The sequence below is a fragment of the Panthera onca genome, chromosome A1 (genome assembly GCF_046562875.1).
Source record: "Panthera onca isolate mPanOnc1 chromosome A1, mPanOnc1 haplotype 2, whole genome shotgun sequence".
In the NCBI taxonomy this organism is placed as follows: domain Eukaryota; kingdom Metazoa; phylum Chordata; class Mammalia; order Carnivora; family Felidae; genus Panthera; species Panthera onca.
Window position 1 is genome coordinate 129,815,685 of NC_138339.1, and position 24,186 is coordinate 129,839,870.

General features: G+C 38.2%; 1 protein-coding gene across 3 annotated transcripts in view; it reads right to left on the reverse strand.

The window, feature by feature from the left end:
- RAD50 (RAD50 double strand break repair protein) overlaps window positions 1-24,186 on the reverse strand; it is a 94,511-nt gene that overhangs the window by 46,618 nt on the left and 23,707 nt on the right. For all 3 annotated transcript variants that reach the window (XM_060636186.3, XM_060636187.3, XM_060636185.3), the window contains 8 exons: window positions 14,433-14,561; window positions 13,813-13,978; window positions 11,514-11,707; window positions 9,792-9,998; window positions 8,701-8,883; window positions 7,319-7,476; window positions 4,024-4,199; window positions 3,041-3,278 (listed from right to left, as the gene is read on the reverse strand). In XM_060636186.3, coding sequence (XP_060492169.2) covers window positions 3,041-3,278; window positions 4,024-4,199; window positions 7,319-7,476; window positions 8,701-8,883; window positions 9,792-9,998; window positions 11,514-11,707; window positions 13,813-13,978; window positions 14,433-14,561 — 1,451 coding nt within the window. The remainder of the gene's footprint in view (window positions 1-3,040; window positions 3,279-4,023; window positions 4,200-7,318; window positions 7,477-8,700; window positions 8,884-9,791; window positions 9,999-11,513; window positions 11,708-13,812; window positions 13,979-14,432; window positions 14,562-24,186) is intronic.

Genomic DNA, 24,186 nt, shown 5'->3' on the forward strand with positions numbered 1-24,186 from the left:
ACACTATGCCAGGTTTTGGGCCCAGGCCTTCAGATACTAGCAGTTTCTATTGCCTGTATCTTTTACTACTCGCTCTTAGGATCCTTCATTTGGTAATCCAACCACTCTGCTGCCAAAAGCCCAAAACACATGTGTGGGCCATGCGAGGGCACTGTGTTTGACAGCCCCAGCTGAGCTCCCAGCTAATAGTCAGTGTCACTGAAAGTCATCTGAGTGAGCCATCTTGAACACTGAGCCCAGTAGAGACTTGAGATGGCAGATGTTGCAGCCAACATCTGACTGCAACTGCATGAAAAACCCTAAGTGAGGAACTACCCACCTAAGCCCAGTCATGCCACAGAAAATGCTAATAAATGGTTGTTGTGAGGCACTAAGTTTTGAGGAGGTTGTCACGGAACAGTAAATAACTGAACAGATACTACAGCTCTCATTCATTCAGCAAATAGTTACTAGTATTACAACACAGAAGGAATTAAGGAAGTAAAGCAATGAATAAAGTATGTACCCTACTCTGAGAAGGGGAGCTCTGATGGCAAGGGTCCTAAAATATAATACAATGTTGATTTCTGCTACTTATATCAATATGACACAGAACTAAGCTCACATTTCCTCTAAGTGCACTTTTTACCAACTTGACATTTTATCTTTTACTTAATCTTTTTCCTTTCAAGACACTGCCTTATTCCTTTCCCTCCTTTTCATTCTCAAACTACTGCTTTTGTCTCCTTATCACATTCCCTCTATAGCCTCCAATAATCTAGTTTTCACCCTGAAGACTATATTAGTTATCTATTGTTACATAACAAAACATTCCAAAACTCAGCAGCCCAAAACAACAGCACTTATTTTGAGATCAGAAACAGCCATCCAGGTACTTTTGGCTCAGGATGTCTCACTGAAGTGGCAGTCAAGCTGCTGGCCAGGGCTACAGTCATCTCAAGGCTTGACTGCTGGAGAATCAATTTCCAAGTGGTACTCACTCGTGTGGTTGTTTGAAGGCCTCAGGTCCTTGTCAAGTGGGGCCCTCCACAGGGCTGCTCATATGGCAGGTGGCTTCACCCATTTCCAAAAGAAAAGGTGAGCAGGCAGCTAGTAGTGTCTTATATAACTGAATCCTGGAAGGGACACACTACCACTTCTGTCATATTTTATTGGTTACACAGACCAATCCTAGAACGTGGGAGAAGACTATACGAGAGCATGAATACCAGCAGGTAGGGATCACTGGGGATCATCTTGGAGGCTGGCTACCACAAAGCCTATCTGCTTAGACTTTTCTGACTTTTTCTCTTGAAATTTCTCTTTGGTTTTCCAGGACAACATACCCTCCTGGCTTTTCTGCTTCAAGAGTAGTTCTCACTCTTTTTTTTTTAAAAATAATTTTAAGTTTATTTATTTATTTTGAGAGAGAGAGTGGGCAAGTGGGGAAGAATCAGAAAGAGGGAGAGAGAGAGAGAATCCCAAGCAGGATCCGCACCACCAGCACAGAGCCCGATGCAGGGCTTGAACTCACTAACTGTGAGATCATGACCTGAGCCGAAGTTGGATACTTAACCAAGCCATCCAGGTGCCCCACATTTTTTTTTTTTTTTTTTTTAGTATGTATTTATTTATTTTGAGAGAAAGAGAGAAAGCGTGTGAGTTAGTGGGGGAGAGAGGCAGAAAGAAGGAGAGAGAGAGAATCCCAAGCAGGCTCCAGGATGTCAGCACAGACCCTGACACAGGGCTCAATTCCATGAACTGCGAAAACACGACCTGAGCGAAAACTAAGAGTCAGATTCTTAACTGAGTTGTTCTCACTCTTATCCATTCAATATATTAACATGAGATTAATTTCTTAAAACACATTTTTCATAAATCCCTAAAGATGACTCCCTATGACCTATCAGAGGGAGTTGTAACTAGGTCTGAACATAATGTAGCCCTATCTTCCTAACTTTTGGAAATCAATCTCCCCACATGATTCTTCCAACTCTAGATCACCTTTCTATTGCAGCACAGGTCATGCTCCTCTCCCCTTCACACACACTGTCCTCATTTCTCTCTCCACTTTTCTTCTGTTAATAGAGTTGAACCAACTTCCCTATGCTTTATATTCCCCTCCCATCTCGTTCTCAAAATCTTATTCTCATTCTATAGTCCACTGGCTTCTCTCTTAACTAATGTATTGTCTGAACCAATTAAGTACTTTATTAAGCGCTGCTTTCTAAATATTCAATTCTGAGAGCTTGTCTACTTAGAGCATCAGCTCCTTAGAGACTATGTCATATTGGTCTCTGTGACCAGCTGCATGCTCTATATTGTGGGAGACAACAAGATATCATCACAGACTTTCTGACTTGATCTGATTTATAAAGAGACCATCATTTGAATTTCTTGAATAAGTGAGGGAAAATAAACAATACAAATCACTATGATTCATTCTTTTTGAAAGTGGGAAAGACATAAAAATATAGTTTAAAATTTCTTTTGGGGGAGCTTTCTAAGACTTTAATTCTTTTGCTAGGTTTAGAAAGCACCATACTAGCAAACAATTCAAAATCTGTCAAAATTTCTGTTCCTAAGCCAAGTCTCAGGAATTAAATAAACATACACACAAAACAAAAAAAAGTTAAGATTATATCTACCCTGTGAATAGTTTAAGAAGTTTGCTCACCTTTAAACAAAATAGTTATTTTTTCTTATCACATAAATAACATGAAAGGGGACATACTGGCTGAGAATCCTGACTTGACTTTTTACTCATTCAACACATTACTCAACACCAAAAATATGGCCAGGGACTGGATGGGTACCTTTTTTTTTTAATGTTTGTTTATTTTTGAGACAGAGAGAGAGAGACAGAGAGAATCCCAAGCAGGCTCTGCACTGTCAACATAGAGCCCAATGCAAGGCTCAAACTCGTGAAATGTGAAATCATGACCTGAGCTGAAATCAACAGTCAAGTGCTTAATTGACTAAGCCAACCAGACACCCCTGGATGAGTAACTTTTACGGTGCTACTGTTACATGTACAGTAATGGTAAACCCATATTCTCACCTCATGGGGACAAGTCCCAGCATTTCATCACGCCGTTTTTCTTTTTTCTTTAGTTCCGATTCTGTTGACTTGAGTTTATCTGGAGCAAGCCGCAGCTTAGACTGTAAATCACTGATGACTTCCTGTAATTCAGCTTCTGTCTGAAAAACCCTCTGACAGACAGGGCAACATGACTGGTTTTCATCCGTTAGCTGAGTAATGAACTGGGAGTAAACTGCCGTGGCTCCAGCCAGCATGGCTATTTTAAGAAAATAAATATTATTACCAGTGAGAGGAATATAAAATATAGTTTTGTCATGATGGTTATAATCCTTTCCCATATGTATATGATTATTCTTCCTTTATAAACACATTATAGACATAAAAATTCTCTGATATTTACATAATCTTTGGAAGGACACAATACATTCAGATTTGTATTAATTACTTTCTGGTAACACACAAAAACTGTAACAAAATTTTAGAGCATATTATGTGCCAGAAACTGTTCTAAGAGCTTTATACTAATAATCTCATTTACTCTTCCCTCAAACCCTAAATTGTAGGTAATTATGTCCTCAGATGAGAAGTCTGAAGTAAAAGAAAGATTTGATAATTTGCCCAAAGTCACACAGCCATCAAGTTGTAGAATCAGGACTAAAGCCATTTGGCTCCAGAACCACGTTTTTAAATCTCTCATCCTTAACAGTTACCTGTGAGTGAAAATTCGTAAGTGTCAAAGTACCTCAATATTATAAAGAAGGTAACTTAGGGCACCTGGGTGGTTCAATCAGTTGAGTGTCTGACTTCAGCTCGAGTCATGATCTCATGGTTCATAAGTTTGAGCTTCACAACAGGTTCTTTGTGGTCAGTGCAGAGCCTGCTTTGGATCCTCTGTCATTCCCTCTCCCTGTCTCTCCCAATAATATTTTTTTCTCTCCCAATATTTTTTTCTCTCAAAAATAAACATACATATAAAAAAGTAAAAAAAGAAGGTAACTTACCTCGTTGTTTTGAGGATTTTTCAATTTCTTCCTTAAGTCTGTCTAAATCACTTTCAAAATCCTGGCTACCACAAACATCAAACAGCTTGTCTTCATAACTGGACAACTGCTCTTCTTTCCTTTTTAGTTCATTATTTAAATGATTTTTATTTTGCTCAGCTGAAGCTAGTTCTTTGCTAAAATAAGAACAAATATAGATTACAATTTTAAAACATGAGAAATCAGTTTGAAAAGTTTGAGTAGGTAGGTAGGACCCTTTCACAATATCACTTCCCTTCTCTCCTATAAGAACTTCTCCTTCATTCCTTCATTGTTGCTGTCATCTACTTAGGTCTCATCATTCATTCCCTCTCATTCATGGAAGATTTTGCTCACTAGTACAATTTATCTCCATTCCTCCTTTTTTTTTAATGTTTATTTTTGAGAGAGAAAGAGAGACAGAGTGTGAGCAGGGGAAGGGCAGAGAAATAGGGAGACACAGAATCCAAAGTAGGCTCCAGGCCCCAAGCTGTCAGCACAGAGCCCAACACGGGCTATGAGATCATGACCTAGGCCTAAGTTGGACGCTTAACCAACTGAGCCACCCAGGCACCCCTCCATTCCAACTCTTAAATATCATCCTAGCCAACCTCCATACTGACAAAGATCAGGGTTTTTCACTTTGCAGGTTATGATGCACTAGGCAAGGCATGTAATCAATATAATGCATTATATTCAACCTATCTTAAAAAACAAAACAGAATAAAATATATTGGAGCAGAATGAGCATAGTTAGGACATGTACTATTTTGAGAAATTTGTTTCAGATGAGTGTATATGAATGCATGTGTGCTATATCTTGATACTTCCCATTTTGAGACACAGTAAAAATCTGGAAAAATAAAAGTAACTAATACAGATGATGCTTTGATCATCCTAGTCACTAAGCAATGCTCATCAACACCACTATCTTAGCACCAAACACTGTTGGCCACTTCCTTGAAAGTCTATTTTCTCAAGGCATCAAGAACAAGAACCACTCCTGTTTGGCTCTCACCCCAGCTCCCCTAATTCTAGTTTCCTTTACTTGCTCTTCTTCATTGCTTACCAACAGTAAATGCTGCTGTTTCTGAGGCATCAGACCATAACCTTTTCTCTTCTCTTTGCATAAACCCCTTTAAAGTGATATTGCCTATACTAATGACTTCAATTATTACTTACAAAGCAACAATTTCCAATCTCTTGAACTTCAAACTCCAGTATCTCCCTAAGAGATATTTCCACAACAAGCACAAATTAAACATGGTCAAAGCCAAATCCACTATCTTCCTCAAAAATCTGTAAGGAATTTTTGACTCTTATCCAACCACCACTCAAAGTGACATTAGAAAAAAGTGATCACTTTTTCTTTATTGTGGTAAAAAACACACATTAAAAACTACCATCTTAACCTTTTAAGTGCACAGTACAGTGTTAACTATACACACATTATTGTGCAACCTATCTCTAAAACTTTTACATCTTGTAAAACTGAAACTGTGTAACCACTGAACAACAATTCCTCTTTCCCTCTTCCCCCATTTCCTGGCAACACCATTATACTTTCTGTTTTTAAGAGTTTGACTATTTGGGTAGGTCTTTTAAGTGGAATCATATAGTATTCGTTCTTTTGAAACTAAATTATTTCACTAAACATAATATCCTTCAAGGTTCATCCAAGTTGATGGGTGAACTTTTTTTTTTTTTTTTTAAGTAAGTTTTGCACTCAACATGGGGCTTGAATTCACAACTTAGAGATCAAGAGTCACTCGCTTGACCAAATGAGTCAGCCAGGAGCCCAGGATTTCCTTCTTTTTCAAAGCTGAGTTAATATTGTTATACACAAACATATACCGAGTCTTTATCCATTCATCTGGCTACTGAGAATAATTCTATAATAAACATGGATTTGCAAAAATCTCTTCAAGATGTTTTCAATTCTTTTGAATATATACTCAGAAGTGCAACTGCTGGATCTGGTAATTCTGTTTTGAAAGACACGCATTTTCTATATCACCTGTATCATTTCACATTCTCACTAACAATGCACAAAGGTTCCAATTTCTCAGCATCCTCACCAACACTTGTTATTTTCTGTTTTTTTTTGTTTGTTTGTTTTTTTGTTTTTTTTGGTAGTGGTCATCCTAACTGGTATGATGTGTTATCTCATTGTGGCCTTGAGCTGCATTTCCCTGATGATTAGTGATACTGAACATTTTTTCATATGCTCACTGGCCATTTGAATATTGCCTCTGGAGAAATGTCTATTCAAGTCCTTTGCCCATTTTTTAAAAAAAATTTTTAAATGCTTATTTGTTTTTTGAGAGAGAGTGAAAATGAGAGCAGGGGAGGTGCAGAGAGAGAGGGAGACATAGAATCTGAAGCAGGCTCCAGCTCTGAGCCGTCAGCATGGAGCTCAATGTGGAGCTTGAACTCACGAACTGCAATATCATCACTTGAGCTGAAGTTGGACACTTAACCAACTAAGCCACCCAGGTGCCCATGCTCATTTTTAAATCCAATTATCTGTTTTTGTGTTGTTGAATTATAGGAGTTCTTTACATATTCTAGATAATAAACCTTTACTAGATATATAGTTTGTAAATATTTTCTCCCATTCGGTCGGTTGACTTTTCCCACTATTGTTTTCTTTGTTGTGTAGAAGTTTTTAACTTTGATGTAGTCCCATCTGTCTACTTTAAAAAAAACCAAAACCACTTTATTTATTGATTTTGATAGAGAGAGAAACGGCGGGCATGAGCTCCGGAGGGGCAGAGAGAGGCAGAGAGAGAATCCCAAGCAGGCTCTGCACTGTTAGCAGGGATCTGATGTGAGGCTCGATCTCATGAATCGGGAGATCAAGACCTGAGCTGAGATCAAGAATAGGACGCTTAACTGACTGAGCCACGCAGGCCCCCATTTGTCTATTTTTGGTTTGTTTCCCTGTGCTTTTGGATCAGGTTCAAGAAAATATTTGTCAATTTCAATATAATGAAGCTTTCCCCCTATATTTTCTTCTAGGGGTTTTATAGTTTCAGGTGTCATTTTTAAAAAGGAGAATTTTAATCCTCTCACTAAGTTCTGCAAACTTTCAAGGAACAAAAGGCCCAAATCAATGTCACCATTTTACTTGATTCATAAAATACAGTAGAACCAAAGTCAATTAACACAAGACATACCATTTTATGACAATAAATGACAAGACATTAAAACAGTGAAAAATAAAAGCATGAAATAAGAGATCTGTATTACATTTCTACAAGTTGCAAATACTTACTTCAATTTGGCAAGTCTGTCCCTGGTCTGATTAATTTCTTTTGACTTACTATGAAGCCAGTCTTCAAGCTGCTTTTTGTTGGGAAAATACCCTAACAATGAAGTTAATTCATCACTGTGTCGAGATTTTATCTTTCTGATTTGTTCATCTTTGTCAGACTATAGAAAAAAAAAATTTTTTTTTATGAAATCCAAGATCTCCACATTACATGAAGAACACAAATTTTAACTTAAAACTCCAAGCTCAAGAGTCACATGCTCTACCAACTGAGCCAGCTAGGTGCCCCTAAGAAAACAAATAAATTCTAGACTGATTAAAGTTCTAGGCTTAAAAAACAAAATGCTAAAAATGAAAGAATACAAAATTAAAAAAATTTTTTTTTAATGTTTTATTTACTTTTGAGAGAGAGAGACAGAGACAGAGAGAGAGAGAGAGCGAGCGAGCAAGCAGGGTAGGGATAGAGAGAGGGAGACAGAATCCAAACACAGACTTCAGGCTCTGAGCTATCAGCACAGAGCCTGAGGGGGGCTCGAACCCACTAACTGTGAGATCATGACCTGAGCCAAAGTCAGACGCTTAACCAACTGAGATACCCAGGTGCCCCTAGAATACAAAATTTCTTAAAGTCTTACAGTGGGGATTGCCTTCTGTGCATAAGAGAAAAAAGTAACAAGTCTGAAAACATGAAAATTAAACTTGTGTATGAGGGGCACCTGGGTGGCTTAGTCGGTTAAGTGTCTGACTTCGGATCAGGTCATGATATCACCGTTCAGAGTTCAAGCCCCATATCGGGCTCTGTGCTGACAGCTCAGAGCCTAGAGGCCTGTTTCAGATTCTGTGTCTCTCCCTCTCTCTGCCCCTCCCCTGGTCATGGTATCTCTCTCTCTCTCTCTCTCTCAAAAATAAATAAACGTTAAAAAAAAGAAAACTTCTGTATGAGATATGATAAAAATTAATAGCAATGTGCATGTGTATATATTCTTCTATATTAATTTTTATAATTACAAAAAAGTTTTTAAACTCCAAAGTGTATTGTATAGAGTATTTTTTTTTTTTTTTAAATGCTTATTTATTTTTGAGACAATGCAAGAAACAGAGTGCAAGCAGTGGAGGGACAGGAAGAGGGAGACACAGAATCTGAAACGGGCTCCAGGCTCTGAGCTGTCAGCCCAGAGCCCGACACAGGGTTCGAACTCAAGAACCATGAGATCGTGACCTGAGCCGAAGTCAGACGCTTAACCGACTTGAGCCACTCAGGTGCCCTGATTTTACAGAGTATTAAGCTCACTTAACTCCTAAAATATAATGCCAGTATGAACTAAATATTCCATAGTTATTTCAAATACCAGAAAGTATAATCAGAACAAAAAGCAAGGTCATACTTTGTCTTTGGTCAGCATCTCCATCTGGGTACGTGTTGTCGTATGATGGTTTATCTGTTCCATCTCTTGGTCCAATTTACGCAGGGTCCTGTCTAGGTCTGCTTTCTCACTTTGAAGGCTTATTACTTCTGTTTTTAGAGCTTCTACATTGCTGTTTTTCTCAGCCTTGCTTAGCTCACGTTCCTTATCAAAAATTCAAACACACAAATTTATATATTCATGTTAAAACAATGACAAAATGATTGTTTGCTTTTATCCAACAAGAGAAAAAGCTTAAGAAATAAGATTTTTAAGGAAAATCTTATAAAGCTGCCTTACTATAATGGTAGAGAATTAGTAAATGAACCTGGAAGGTCAAAGAGGAAAAAAACTGAGTATTTACTGTAAAACTGAGAAAAATACATCTAAGTATATAGTTTAGTGATTCTTCTGACGGGTGATTCCCCATCACAAGGCAATATTGTGACAAACTGCTAAATTGACAGAAATGTTTGCAAATAGCAATGTTTACTTAAATTATCAAGATGGAATCTGAGAGGGAGAATTGCCAAACTTTACAATGCCTACTTTGGTGGCAGAGGTGTGAAGCAAGGGGACAGATTACAAATGAAGAAGAAAATCTGGAAATTCATAAAAAAGAAGAGATGAGCTAAGAAAATTTTTACCATATAAAAAGTGATAACATGGCAATAATCATAGAAAATCTACAGTGTGTGGAACCTAGAGGGAAAATACTTTTAACTTAGGTAAGTGGTTATTAACCAAAGTACTCATAAGAATCACCTGGCTTTGAGTGGACCTTCCATTCTCCACCCTAGAGATTTTGATTAGGAATGGTCTAAGCATAAGTGTTTTTAAAAAGATTCCTAGGTGATTCTAATTTTCAATCCACCCAGTGCCAGAATCAAAGAGTTGGTGTAATTATAATACTCATATTTTTTAATTTTATATGAGATTCCTAAACAAGGTGGACATTTTTATTGAAATGCCAGTATCTTAGGATTAGCAGTAGATAAAATACTTCAGAATGCAAGATTCTAAGTGTCCTACCTACACCTTAAAATTATTGGATTACTCAAATAATGTCTTACAGCTTTTGAGAGCTCCTGGTCCAGTTCAAGAATCCTGTCCGAAGATCCTTCCAACTGCTGTAATTCATACTTCACATTTCTCAGCTCATTCTGCTTCTTACTTAGGATTTCTGATTTTAGCTCAATTATTCTTCCCAGTCCAGTTTTCTTATCCCTTATCTCATCAATCTGTTTTTGTTTCATAGTCTCTTTTTCTGCAAAGTCATTCTAAATACACATGAGGAAAACGAGCATTAATAATGTTTTCACTGAACTTATTAATAAGTTTCTTGAACGCAAAATTAATAGATGCACACTAAAGAAAATTTAAAAAGTACAAAAAAATGTAATGACCATCATCTTGAGATAATCATTATTAGTTATGAGCAAACTTTTTTTATGATTACCTTTAAAAAGAACTTTTGGAAGATAAATACTGTATGACCTCACTTATGTTTTTGTCTAAAAACAAACTCAAGAAACAAAAACCAAACTCAGAAAAAGAGATCAGATTTGGGGCCACCAGAGGTAGAGGGTGGGAAGAGGGAGAATTAGAGAAAGGTGGTCAAAAGGTACAGATTTCCAGTTATATGTAAATACTAGGGATGTAAGGTACACCATGATGACCACAGCTAACACTGCCATATGGTATAAAGCAAAGTTGTTAAGGGAGGAGATCCTAGCAGTTCTCATCACAAAGAAAATTTTTTTCCCTTTCTTTTCTTTTACCTATATAATAAAATGGTTATTAGCTGAGCCTACTGTGGTAACCATTTCACAATATATGTAAATCAGGCCATATGCCTTAAACTTATACAATGATATATGTTCATTATTTCTCAAAATAATGAGGGGAAAAAAGAAAAAAAATTTACTTAAAATCAAAATAGGGGCATCTGGGTGGCTCAGTTGGTTAAGCATCTAACTTCGGTGCAGGTCATAATCTCATGGTTCCTGAGCTCAAACCCCACACTGGGCTCTGTGCTGGCATAGGGTCTGCTTAGGATTCTGTCTTCCTCTCTCTCTGCCCCTCCCCTGCTCATAGTCACTCACAAAAGAAACTTTAAAAAATAAATAAAACTTAAATATAAGTCTGTATCTTCTTCATATTTTTATCCTTATGAACTTCAGAAAAGTTGCTTCCATAAAGGTGTTTTCTATCTCCTACAGATTTTATTCTAACACTAATTAAAATATACGACAAAACAGGGGCACTTGGGTGGCTCAGTCGGTTAAGTGTCCAACTTTGGCTCAGGTCATGATCTTGCGGTTCATGAGTTCGAGCTCCACATCAGGCTCTGTACTGACAGCTGGAAGCCTGGAGCCAGCTTCCGAGTCTGTGTCTCCTTTCCTCTCTGCCCCTTCCCTGCTCACACTCTGTCTCTCTCTCTCTCAAAAATAAATAAACATTAAAAAAAAAAAAAAAAAAAAGACAAAATGAGGTCCATCCAAAAATTAACACAATCTTTAAAAGCTATTTCTTTCTTTTCTTTTAAGTTTATTTATTTATTTTGAGAGAGAGAAAGTACACAGGCAAGGTAGGGGCAGAAAGAGGAGAATCCCAAGCAGTCTCTGGTGACAGCATGGAGCAGGACAGAAATGGTGCTCAATCACACAAATTGTGAGATTATGAACTGAGCCGAAACCAAAGGTCAGACACTCAATGGAGTGAGCTACTTAGGTGCCCCTAAAACATTTTAATTAGAGAATCTCATACAAACAAAAGAATATAACAATATTTACCATCATTTGGTTGGCAATTTCTGTTTCCTTCTCTTGTCTCTCTCTCACAAGTTTGTGAAAATTTTTAATATGTCTTTCACTGAATGGTCCACGCTCAAAGCCATCCAATTCTAGCTGTGTTGCTAAAGACTGAATTAATGAATCTCTAGCTCGGATATGTTCTTGATGGCGATCTGCTTGTAGCTGTAGACGACCTTTAAAAAACACAACCATAATAATTCTTTCATCAACTGATTTTTAAAAAATTAAAATAAGTGTATATTCATATTGCAGTTATAAAAAAAAAAACAGCAGAATGTCTTATATCCTTTGCTCAGTTCCCTCCATTGGTAACCGTGGTAATGTGACATAATAAAAGAAACACATATTTAGGGACACCTGGGAGGTTCAGTTGGTTAAGTCTCTGATTTCAGCTCAAGTCATGATCTCACGGTTTGTGGGTTCAAGCCCTATACTGGGCACTACGCTGACAGCTCAGAGCCTGGAGCCTGCTTCAGATTGTGTGTTTCCCTCTCTTTCCCTCTGTACTTTCCCTGCTTGTGCTCTCTCTCTCTCAAAAGTAAATAAACATTTTTAAGAATTTATATATATATATAAAAAGAAATACATATTTGGTCTTTGTCCCTGGTTCCTGGCACAAAGCATGTAAAATTTTTAGAATTTCTGAGTGATACAGGTGAAAGAAGCATCTTTTGTTATTCATTTCAAATCCTATTCAGCCGTATCTCAGTTTATTCTAATGAGGTGAATTTTAGAGGAGCTGGTTGTCAAAGGAACCTACTATGTAATTAGAGAGTAGGAACTTTCAGTACCCCCATCCCCAACTCTGGAGAGCAGCTTAAGATGGAGTTGAATCACCAATGACTAAAATGATTTATTCAACCATGTCTACGTAATGGAATTTCCATAAAAACCCTAAATGACAGCATTCAGAGAGCTTTCAGGTTGGCGAACATATCAAGGTGCCTGTTCATGTGTGAGTGCTGCACAGAGAGGGCATGTAAGCTGAAGGCCCCTTCCCCAGACCCTGCCCTATGCATCTCTTCCATTTGATTGTTCCTGAGTGGTATCCTTTAGAATGAACTGGTAATACTGTTTCCCTAAGTTCTATGAATCATTATAGCAAATTATTAGACCTCAGAAAGGGGTTGTGGGGACCCCTAATTTATAGTCAACTGATCAGAATTATATGTGACAGGCAACTTGGGACTTGCAACTGGAATCTGAGTTAGGGAGGCAGTCTTTTGGGACTTCTTGGGGAATGCCCTAACTCTAACTAGTGTGAGAATGTAATCTTATCCACTGAGAAGTGGGAGAATTGCTTGATGTGGAAAAACCCATACAACTGGTGTCAGAACTGTTGTGAGTAGAAAAACAATGTTTTCTTTAGTAATATTTTGCAATACTACAGTACAATTTCACAGTCAGGATAATGACACTGATACAATCCATCAGATTTATTCACATTTCCCCAGTGTTTTGTCTATTTGTATGTATTAAGTTCTATATAATTGACTGCATAAGTTCATATATCCACCAAGACAGTGAACATAATGAACAGCTCCAATACCACGATAGTACCTCTTGTGCTTTTATAACCATAACCATACTAACCTTCCTCCTGTCCCTTCTCCTACTTAGTAACCCTGGCAACCACTAATCTGTCCTCTACTTGTAAAATTTTGACATTTTGGGGCACCTGGGTGGCTCAGTAGGTTACATGACTGACTCCTGATTCCAGCTCAGGTCATGATCTCCCAGTCATGGGATCAAGTCCTGCACTGGGCTCCACACTGAGGGTACAGCCTGTTTTGGATTCTCTCTCCCTCTCTCTCTCTGCCCCTACCCTGCTCACACGTTCTCTCTCTCTCTCTCTCTCTCTCAAAATAAATAAACTTAAAAAAATAATAATAGGGGTGCTTAGGTGGCTCAGCCGGTTAAGTGTCCAGCTCTTGATCTCAGCTCAGGTCATGATCTCATGATTCGTGGGATCAAGCTCCACGTTGGACTCTGTGCTGACAGTGTGGAGCCTGCTTGAGATTCTCCTTTCTCCCTCTCTCTGCCCCTCCCCTACTTGCTCTGTCTCTCAAAATAAATTAAAAAATTGAAAAAATAATAAAAATAAAAAATAAAAATTTGACATTTCAAAAATGTTATATAAATGTTATATAGTAACATACTGTATATAATCTTTTGAGATTGGCTTTTTTCACTTAGCATAATTTCCTGGAGATTCATTATTCATGCAGAAAATGTTTAATATAACAGGAAAAGAGACCAAGTTAACATTTTGTCCTACCCTGTTCAACAAGCAGTTCTGATTTTTCCTGATTGAGAAGTCTTGATTCTTTATTTAACTTTTCCAGTTCACGCTGACAGTCTATCAGTCTCCTTTCTTTCTCCCTCACTGTTCTCTGGTGATTGTGATATAAATCATTTAGTTGCTCATCAGTCCCTTGAAAAACCTGTATAGAATCAAAATAAAGAGCTTTAATGAGTAAATATATGAAGTTATCATTCTGAGGTACAAAATATGAACTAAACTTCTTCAATATCCTTTAAAAAAATTTCTTTTAATTTTGGGGGAGGGGAGAGAGTACGCACAAGCCGGGGAGCAGCAGAGAGAGAGAGGGAGACACAGAAACAGAAGCAGGCTCCAGGCTCTGAGGTGTCAGCACAGCGCCTGATGTGGGGCTCGAACTCATGAACCGCAAGATTATGACCTGAGCCAAAGTTGGATGCTTAACAGACTGAGCCACCCAGGCACCTGCTCAATGTCCTTCTTTTTAACATATACATGGAAATAACACAAACAACAAGATTTGTGTTTTTTCCGAGATATGACTGAAACAATGGTTTCAAATGAGGTTCATTAAATAATCTCAAAATTTTGGAGAACAAAATTCTACCACCACAAACCTTTTCCATCTTCTGTTCCAGTTCACTATTATCTTTTTCCATCTGCTTCTTTCGGCTATCCAAGGCTTTAATTTCATTGTCAAGTCTCATTATTTTAGAAAGATTTTGTTCAATTTCTTTTAGACGATTCTGAAAATAAATAAATACATAAATTTCACTAGTTTATAATGCAAATGAATGAAAAGAAGTTAAGATGTCCTGGGCTAATACTTAGTAAAAGTGATCTATCTCATTTAATGCTAGCAAGGCTATAAATTATAGGAGGCACAGAGAAACTGAGAAGCAGAGACATTAAGTAACTTGTCCAACTCCTCACAGCTAGTAAAAAACAAAACAAAACAAAACTAATAAACTGCCTTGCCCTCAACATGTCCCAGAGAAGTCACTGGATAGAGTCACATTATGTAAAGTACATTGTAAAAACTTAATCTTTAACAGGCTAACGATTTAATTTATTTAAAAAATAAACAGAATTAGTGAGTGGACTAGAAACTCACAGTGAGTTACCAGTGCATTCTGAATCTGAAGGCCAAACTTACATGGAAAACTATGCTTTGATTCAAAGTCTGTTCAAGCACAGAAAACTGTGAACAAGTTAAGTGTGATAAATGATCTCCTTGGCCTGCTTCCAAGGACAGCTGGTTGCCTAATCTCCTAGGAATAGGTGAAACCAGGCTCTGCTGGGGATATTCTTCTAATGTTTGTCTCTACAAATCCAAGGATGACCTATTCCTCTTCTAAGATATTCTTAGAACCTAATTTATTAAACTAACGTAACATTAGAGTGCTGAGATATCAACTTGAAGCTTTCACTGTTGCACCTAAACGCACCCTCAACTTTAATATTAGTCATTTAATAAAATTACAGTAGTATCTTATCTTGTGATTTGTAGATTAATGAGTAGCATGTAACCACCATAAAAACAGGAACTTTGTTCACTAATGTATCCCCCCACACGAAATTGATGTTCTCTATGTTAGCTAAATGGAAGAATGAGTAATTTTACCAATAATTCATAGCTATCACTGAATGAATGACTACTATATTGAAGACATTGTACAAGATGCTGCTATCCATTCACTCTAACTCTTGTGAGAGTACTTGCTAAGTAGGAGACTTGGAGGACTCCATGTGCACGAAGGCACATACTTAATGATGGGAGGTTAAGACTGGAGGCAGGGTGGGATAATAGTTAACACTGTAGGCTCTGGGTGCTGGAAGAAGGAAAAACTCAACCTTACCTTGTACTACATTCAAAAATTAACCTGAAATGGAACATAAATGTAAGAACTCAAACTACAAAACTTCAAGAAGAAAACACTGTAGAAAATCTGTGCAATTTGGGGTCAAAGATTTCCTAAACAGAAAACAAAAAAAAACTGTAAGAAAAAATTTGATAAACTGAACTTCATCAAAATAAAAACTGCTGTCCTTGGAAAAGCAGTTAATAAAATATTTGCAAAACACATGTATGATAAGGGCTTGCATCCAGAATAAAAAGAACTCTCACAGCCAAGTAAGACAAAAATCCCATTCAAAATAGGCAAAATATCTGAATAGACACTTGTCCAAAGATGCTCAGATGGCAAATAAACATTTAAAAGGACACTTAACATCCATAAACATTAGAAAAATGCAAAATAAAACCATAATGAAAAAAAAAACCACTCAAGATACTAGCATTCATCTACTATAAAGGCTAAAATAAAAAAGACTGACCTATCTAAATTACACTTCAATAAATCCAACTTAAAACAAAAAGTATGGGCTTAGGATTCAGAGAGGTTTGGACTCTAACCCTGGTTCCACACCATGGTTGCAATGTGAACACCTGTGCCACAGTTTTCTTGCCTATAAAACCTCACAGGATTACTATGGAGTTCACATAATGCATTTTAAAACACCCTGTTCAGTGACTGGCATATAATATACCCTCAATGAATGGACCATTCATTATCACTTATGAAAAAAATTTTGTGTTCAGAAAATATCTTTTGAGCAGCAACAAAAAGAACAGGATTGATTCTTAAAAGCATTGGATATTAACATCTCAGCTATGGTACTCCACTCAGAAACTTCTCGGCTTCTATTACGGCCTCTTGGTGGCATTATCTGGGTTTGGATCTATTGTGACAACTCTAGGAAGCTTCATTCCTTAAATCCAGCCAGTCCACCAGATCCTGGATATCCCTTCTTTGAAATCTGTAGTTCTTTTGTTTTTATTTTATTATTTTTTAATGTGAACAGGGGAAGAACAGAGAGAGAGGGAGACACAGAATCTGAAGCAGGCTCCAGGCTCTGAGCTGTGAGCACAGAACCGCGAGATCATGACCTGAGCTGAAGTTGGCTGCTTAACTGACTGAGCCACCCAGGTGCCCCAAGAAATCTGTGTTTTTAAATTTTAATTCCAGGGTAGTTTACAGTGTTGTGACATCTGTGCTTTTGTTCAGTCCTTAGAGTGCAAAATCCCTGCTCTATCCCCAGAGCATACCACCTAGTAAAAGAAGCTAAGACAAAGACAAAGACAAAAAATATAGCAGAGTATTTAAAGTTTAGGTGTTAGTGTGAAATGAGACAAAAGAACAAGGCAGTTGGGTCATCAGGTATACTAGAACCATGAACTTCTAGGGAGAAGAATAAACAAGCAGGCCAGAAGGTGTTTTTGAACTTGAAAACAAATTTGTCTAGCAATTTCCACAAAAGGCAAGAAAGGAAAGTAGGCCTAAGTGGGCCAAGGTCAGGATAAAATGTGGTGGGATGAGAATACAATAGTTTATAAGAGAATTCCTAAAGTCAGAGGATACCTATAAAAATGAAAAAGCATGAATGCAGGACTGAAACGAAGCTGTCTTCTGGATGGCTCCTAGGAAGGTGATCTGACCCAAAATTTATATTTAATTCCATGAAGGGAAGAAACCCTGGATGTCAGAACAAAAACAAAAAACAAAAAACAAAACACAAAACACACACAACAACAACAAAACAGCCCCAACTATGGAAATCAACCACTTAAATAATTATTTACTAAATCACCTACTATGTGCCAGGCACTGGACTAGGCTATGAGGATACAGAAAATAAAATTAAACCCATGGAAAACTAGTCAAAGTTAAACACAAATTGGGGCGCCTGGGTGGCGCAGTCGGTTAAGCGTCCGACTTCAGCCAGGTCACGATCTCGCGGTCTGTGAGTTCGAGCCCTGGGCTGATGGCTCGGAGCCTGGAGCCTGTTTCCGATTCTGTGTCTCCCTCTCTCTCTGCCCCTCCCCCGTTCATGCTCTGTCTCTCTCTGTCCCAAAAATAAATAAAAAACGTTGAAAAAAAAAATTTTAAAAAAAGTTAAACACAAATAAAGAAACAATACAGAGGCACCTGGGTAGCTCAGTCAGTTAAGCGCCCAACTTCCCTCAGGTCATGATCTCAGTTCATGGGTTTGAGCTCTGTGGGGACTCTGCTGACAGCTCGGAGCCTGGAACTTGCTTCAGATTCTGTGCCTCCCTCTCTCTGCCCCCCACCCACTCATGCTCTGTCTCTCTCTCAAAAACAAACACCTCACGATTTGCTACAGCCTTAGTCACAATCCTGCACCACTCAATAAACACCAGGTATTGCTTCTTCGCCACCTTGCCATTCTTTCCTATACGAATGCTCCATTTCAACCATATGGATTTCCTGATAGTGTTCAAAAACACCTTGCGTTTTACTGTCCCTACACCTCTAATTACTTAACCATTTATAGTCAATAAATTAACCCCCCAATTCAGTCCTACATAATCCTCTCTGGCCACCTCAGACAGAAATTCTCTTTCTTATTCCTCAGAGCTCTTACAGTTCTTGTCTTTTTCTGCCTTATGTGTGCTTGTCACCTTTCTAACTAGGCTGCTCCTGAGGAAGACAAAATGTGTTCCAGTATCTTGGGAATTACCACACAGTACCTATACACAATAATCCTAACTCTTAAAACATATCCTACTTTATCATTTTTTCTATTAAATTCTAAACCCATTCATTCTTCATAATCTGACTGTAATTTTCTCATTCATTTTACCCTGGTTTACTTAACCCAGGCTCTCCCTTACAATGATTCTGTTTTGATAAGTTGTAGGTGTAAATATAGACATATAACAATGTGAATGTAAATACATTTATATTGTATACATGCAAAAAAAAAAAAAAAAGCTGATCATAGGCTTTAACTAGAAGGTCAGGAATGAGTGGGAAGACTACCTCTTATCAACTCATATTTTTCTGTAAGTTTTTTTTTTTATCATGAGCACATTAATTACTTTAAAAAGAAAAAATAAAATTACAAACATACATAAAATGGCTTCTACTCGGTCAATCTGATTTTTCCCCATTCTTTAAGATCCAGTTCAGCCATACCTCTTCCCTTGAAGGCTTTTTAACACATTTCTATTCAAGACCATCCCTTTTTTAAAAACAGCTTTATTGAGATACAATTCACATGCCATACGATTCACCTGTATTCGCCATACAATTCAACATTTTTTTAGTATATTCATACAGTTGTGCAACCATTACTGTAATCTGATCTTAGGATATTTCAACTTCCAAAAAAAAGCTTTGTACCAATTTGCAGTCACCAGTCACCGTTCATTCCTCTCGACTGCCTAACCTGGCAATCATTAATCTTTCTGTCTCTATAGATTTGCCTATTTTGGACATTTCAAATAAACAGAAGCATATAATATGAGGTCTTTTGTAATTGGCTTTCACTTAGTGTGTTTGCGACGTTCTTACCTGTTGTAGCATGTATCAGAACTTCATTTCTTTCTACAGATGGATAATATTCCAACATAAGGATATGCCACATTTTATTGAGCAGTTAACGGACAATGAAGTTGTTTCCATCTTTAGGCTATTATAAATAATACTGTTATGAACATCCCTATGCAAGTTTTTGTGTAGATGTATGTTTTAAAATCTCTTGGGTGTAAGACACTTAGGAGTAAAACTGCTGGATCATATGTTAACTCTATGTTTAACATATCAAGGAATTGCTGAACTGTTTTCCAATGTGGCTACACCATTTTACACTCCCACCAGCATATATGAGGGTTCCAATTTCTCCATATCCTCATCAATACTATTATATGTCTTTTTAATTTATAGCCATTCTAGGGGGATGTGAAGTGGTCTCACTGTGGTTTTGATTTGTATTTTCCTAATCAGTAATGATGTTAAACATCTTTTCATGTGTTTTTGGACACATATATATCTTCTTTAGAGAAATATCTATTTAGATCCTTGGCACATTTTCTAATTGTGGGGTTTTTTTTTTTTGTTACTGAGTTATAACAGTTCATTATATGTTCCAGAAAAAAAGTCCCTTTTCAGATATATGACTGGCAAATATTTTCTCCCATTTTGTGGGCTCCTTTTGCTTTCTTTTTTTTTTTTTTTTTTTAAATTTTTTTTTTTTAACGTTTATTTATTTTTGAGACAGAAAGAGACAGAGCATGAACGGGGGAGGAGCAGAGAGAGAGGGAGACACAGAATCGGAAGCAGGCTCCAGGCTCTGGGCCATCAGCCCAGTGCCCGACGCGGGGCTCGAACTCACGGACCGTGAGATCGTGACCTGAGCTGAAGTCGGACGCTTAACCGACTGAGCCACCCAGGCGCCCCTCCTTTTGCTTTCTTGATGATGTAGTTTGAAAAACAAGTATCTTATTTTGAGGAAGTCCAATTTCTCTTTTAAGTTAAAAAAATTTTTTTTTAAGTTTACTTTGTGAGAAAGAAAAAGAGCACAGTGGGGGGGGGGGGGGGGTGGCCAGAGAGAAGGAGAGACAGAGTCCTAAGCAGGCTTTGCGCCATCAGTATAGAGCCCAATGGCGAGGCTCAAACTCACATACTGTGAGATCATGACCTGGGCCAAGATCAAGAGTTGGATGCTTAACTAACTGCACCACCCAGGCACCCCAAGGAAGTCCAATTTATCTATTTTTTCTTTCCTCACTGTGCTACAGCCACCACCTTTTAGCTCCTAAAGAACCTATATTTTCAAATGTACCATTTACATAACTCTTCAAATTACTCATTTGTGATCCTACCTATCTTCTAAAATAGTTTCCTTGTTTTTCTAAGTAGATTTTAAGTTCTTTAAAAGCAGAGTCCAAGTTTTTGGCTTCATTATCCCCCAAAATACCTGGCACAGTGCTACACACAAAACAATATTCACTAAATAATGCATTAATGTTAGTGGGCACCAGGACAGAACAAAACCAAAGTTTTTCTAATTTATAATTCAAAGATCTATACCAGGAGTTTGGAAGATGGTGATGGAGTACAAAGTACAAAGACACAGTTTGGGAGAGTGACAGACTGTGACCCCCAGGGTGGGGAGGGAGCTGCAACTGCAGAGAAGGGGGATAGAGAGACTAACACACAGGTAAGCACAAGCAGAAAATAAATCCCCATAGCAATAGGCTTGAAAAGCTAGAAGGCTTGAATTTCCTGAGTTCTTACAACCAGCAGGGCTTAAAGCCTGGAGTTTTTTGTTTTTTTTTTTAAAATTTTTATTTATTTTTTTAAATTACATCCAAGTTAGTTAGCATATAGTACAAAAATGTTTCAGGAGTAGATTCCTTAATGCCCCTTACTCTTTAGCCCATCCCCTTCCATACCCCTCCAGTAACCTTCTGTTTATTCTCCATATTTAAAAGTCTCTTATGTTTTTGTCCCCCTCCCTGTTTTTTATTATTTTTGCCTTCCTTCCCTTATGTTCATCTATTTTCTTTCTTAAGGTCCTCATATGAGTGAAGTCAAATGATATTTGTCTTTTTCTGACTGACTAGTTTCGCTTAGTAATACCCTCTAGTTCCATCCATGTAGTTGCAAATGACAAGATTTCATTCTTTTTGATTGCTGAGTAATGCTCCATTGTATGTGTGTATGCACACACACACACACACACACACATCTTCTTTATCCATTCATCTGCTGATGGACATTTGGGCTCTTTCCATACTTTGGCTCTTGTTGATAAAGCCTGGAGTTTTAAAAGTCAGAGTGTTTGGCTCCGATAGAGCTCAGAGGGTACTGGGGCTGCTTGGGAGAAAATGCAGGGCAAACAGCTCGCTGAAATACAGTATGGAAACAGCGATCTGAGGAGCACCTGGGGCAAAGAATGGGGTTAGTTGCTCATCTTGGAGCATGTCTTAGAGAGGCAGTGTTCATGCAGAGACCCCTCCGGGAACCAGCCCAGCCATGACACTGCTACCTAACTTGCTTACACCAAGCCCCACCCCTCCACACCCCGGTGAAACTGCCGCTCCCAGTCACGCTGGCCTCAGTCCTAGTGCAATGGGCCCCCTCCCCAAGAAGACCGGCCCAAACCCCCGCTAACAGCACATCTCCTGACCTGGAAGTTTTTCAGAGCCTCAGTCCCAATAGTGGTGGGGACAGGTCTCATTTCACAAGGAGAACAGAGTACACCTAATTAAAACACATCACATTCAGGCCAGGGACCGAACACTGCCCACATACAGGCAAAGAGACTGGCCCAAAGGATAAAGCAGCCAGGACATAACAGCAAAGCACATGAAGTACACACTAGAGACACTCCTAGAAGCACCAGGCCCTGGGGAACAGATGACACTAAACTGCAGAGCACTAAAGGACCTCTTCTTCATAGAGCCATTACCCTCAATAACAAAAAATATAGGTGACTTTCCTAACACACAGAAACAGGCACAGAGACTTACACAAAATGAGAAGACAGATGAATTTGTCCCAAATGTAAGAACAGAACAAGGCCATGACTAGAGATCCAAGTGAAACAGATATAAGTAACGTGCCTCTTGGAGAATTTAAAGCAATGATCATAAGGACATTCACTGGACGTGAGAAATGAGTGGAGGACATCAGTGAGACCATTAACACAGAGATAATGAGTAAAATAAGAGAGAGAAAGGGCTCAATAAACAAAATGAGAAACATTTGATGTAATGAACAGCAGGCTGGAAGAAGCAAAGACATAGTGACCCAGAAGACAGATTAATGGAAAGTTACCAAGCTGAACAAAACAGTGAAAAAAGAATTATGCAAAATGGGAAAACTTAGGGAACTCAATGACTCCATCAAACATACTAACATTCATATTATAGGAGTCCTAGAAGGAGAAAAGAGAGAAAACGGGGCAGAGAATTTATCTGAAAAATTAACAGCTCGAAACTTCCCGAATCTGGAAAAGGAAACAGATATCAAGATCCAGGAGGTGCTGAGAACCCCCAACAAAATCAAAAATAGCAGATTCATACCATGATACATTATAACTAAAAAGGCAAAAAAATTCTTAAAAAGTAAGTAAAAAGGCAAAATATACTGATAAATAAAAAAAATATTAAAAGCAGCAAGATGAGGGATGCCTGGGTGGCTCAGTCGGTTAAGTGTCCGACTTCAGCTCAGGACATGATCTTACAGTCTATGGGTTCGAGCCCTGTGTCAGACTCTGTGCTGACAGCTCAGAGCCTGGAACCTACTTCAGATTCTGTGTCTACCTCTCTCGGTCCCTCCCACACTCATGCCTCTGTCTCTCTCTCTTTCTCTCAAAAGTAAATACACATAAAAAAGAAAAAAAGCAGCAAGATGAGGGGCGACTGCATGGCTCAGTCGGTTAAGCATCCAACTCTTGCTTTCAGCTCAGGTCATGAACTCTAGGGTTTGAGCTCTGCTTTGGGCTCTGTGCTGATGGCATGGAGCTTGCTTGCGATTCTTTCTCTCCCTCTCTCTCTGCCCCTTCCCTGCTCATGCTCTCTCTCTCTCAAAATAAATAAACTAAAAAAAAAAAAGGAGCAAGACAAAAGACGACACTTACATACAAAGGAAACTTCATAAGGATACCACCTGATTTTTGAGCAGAAACATTCCAAACCAGAAGGGTAGCATGATATATTCAAAGTGCTGAATGGGAAAAATCTGCAGACAAGAATACTATATCGAGCAAGGCTGTCATTCAGAATAGAAGGCGAGATAAGCAGCTTCCCAGACAAGCAAAAACTAAAGTTCATGACCACTAACTCATCCTTGTAAGAAATATTAAAGGGGACTCTCTGAGTGGAAAGACCAAAAAGGATAGTATGAAAGTAGGAAACACAAAAGCAGTAAAAATAAATATTCCTATAAAAAAAAATCAGTCAAGAAATTCACAAAATAAAACAACATATATCGAAAAAGTAGGGAGGGGAGGGGCGCCTAGGTGGTTCAGTTAGTTAAGTGTCTGACTTCAGCTCAGGTCATGATCTCACAGTTTGTGAGTTCAATCCCCATGTCAGGCTCTGTGCTGACAAGCTTGGAGACTGGAGCCTGCTTCAGGTTCTGTGTCTCCCTCTCTCTCTCTGCCCCTCCCCCACTCACACTCTGTCTCTGTCTCTCTTAAAAATAAATAAACATAAAAAAAAATTAAAAAAATAGGGGCACCTGGGTGGCTCAGTCAGTTAAGCATCCGACTTTGGCTTAGGTCATGATCTCACAGTCTGTGAGTTTGAGCCCCGCATCGGGCTCTGTGCTGACAGCTCAGAGCCTGGAGCCTGCTTTAGATTCTGTGTCTCCCTCTCTCTCTGCCGCTCCCCTGCTCATGCTCTGTCTCTGTGTCTCAAAAAAAAATTAAAAAAAAAAAAATTAAAAAAAAATTTAAAAAAATAAAATAAAACAAAAAGTAGGGAGGGGAAGAGTAAAGAATAGGTTCAAATTTAAACCACTACCAACTTAATATAGACTGCTATATGCAAAAGAG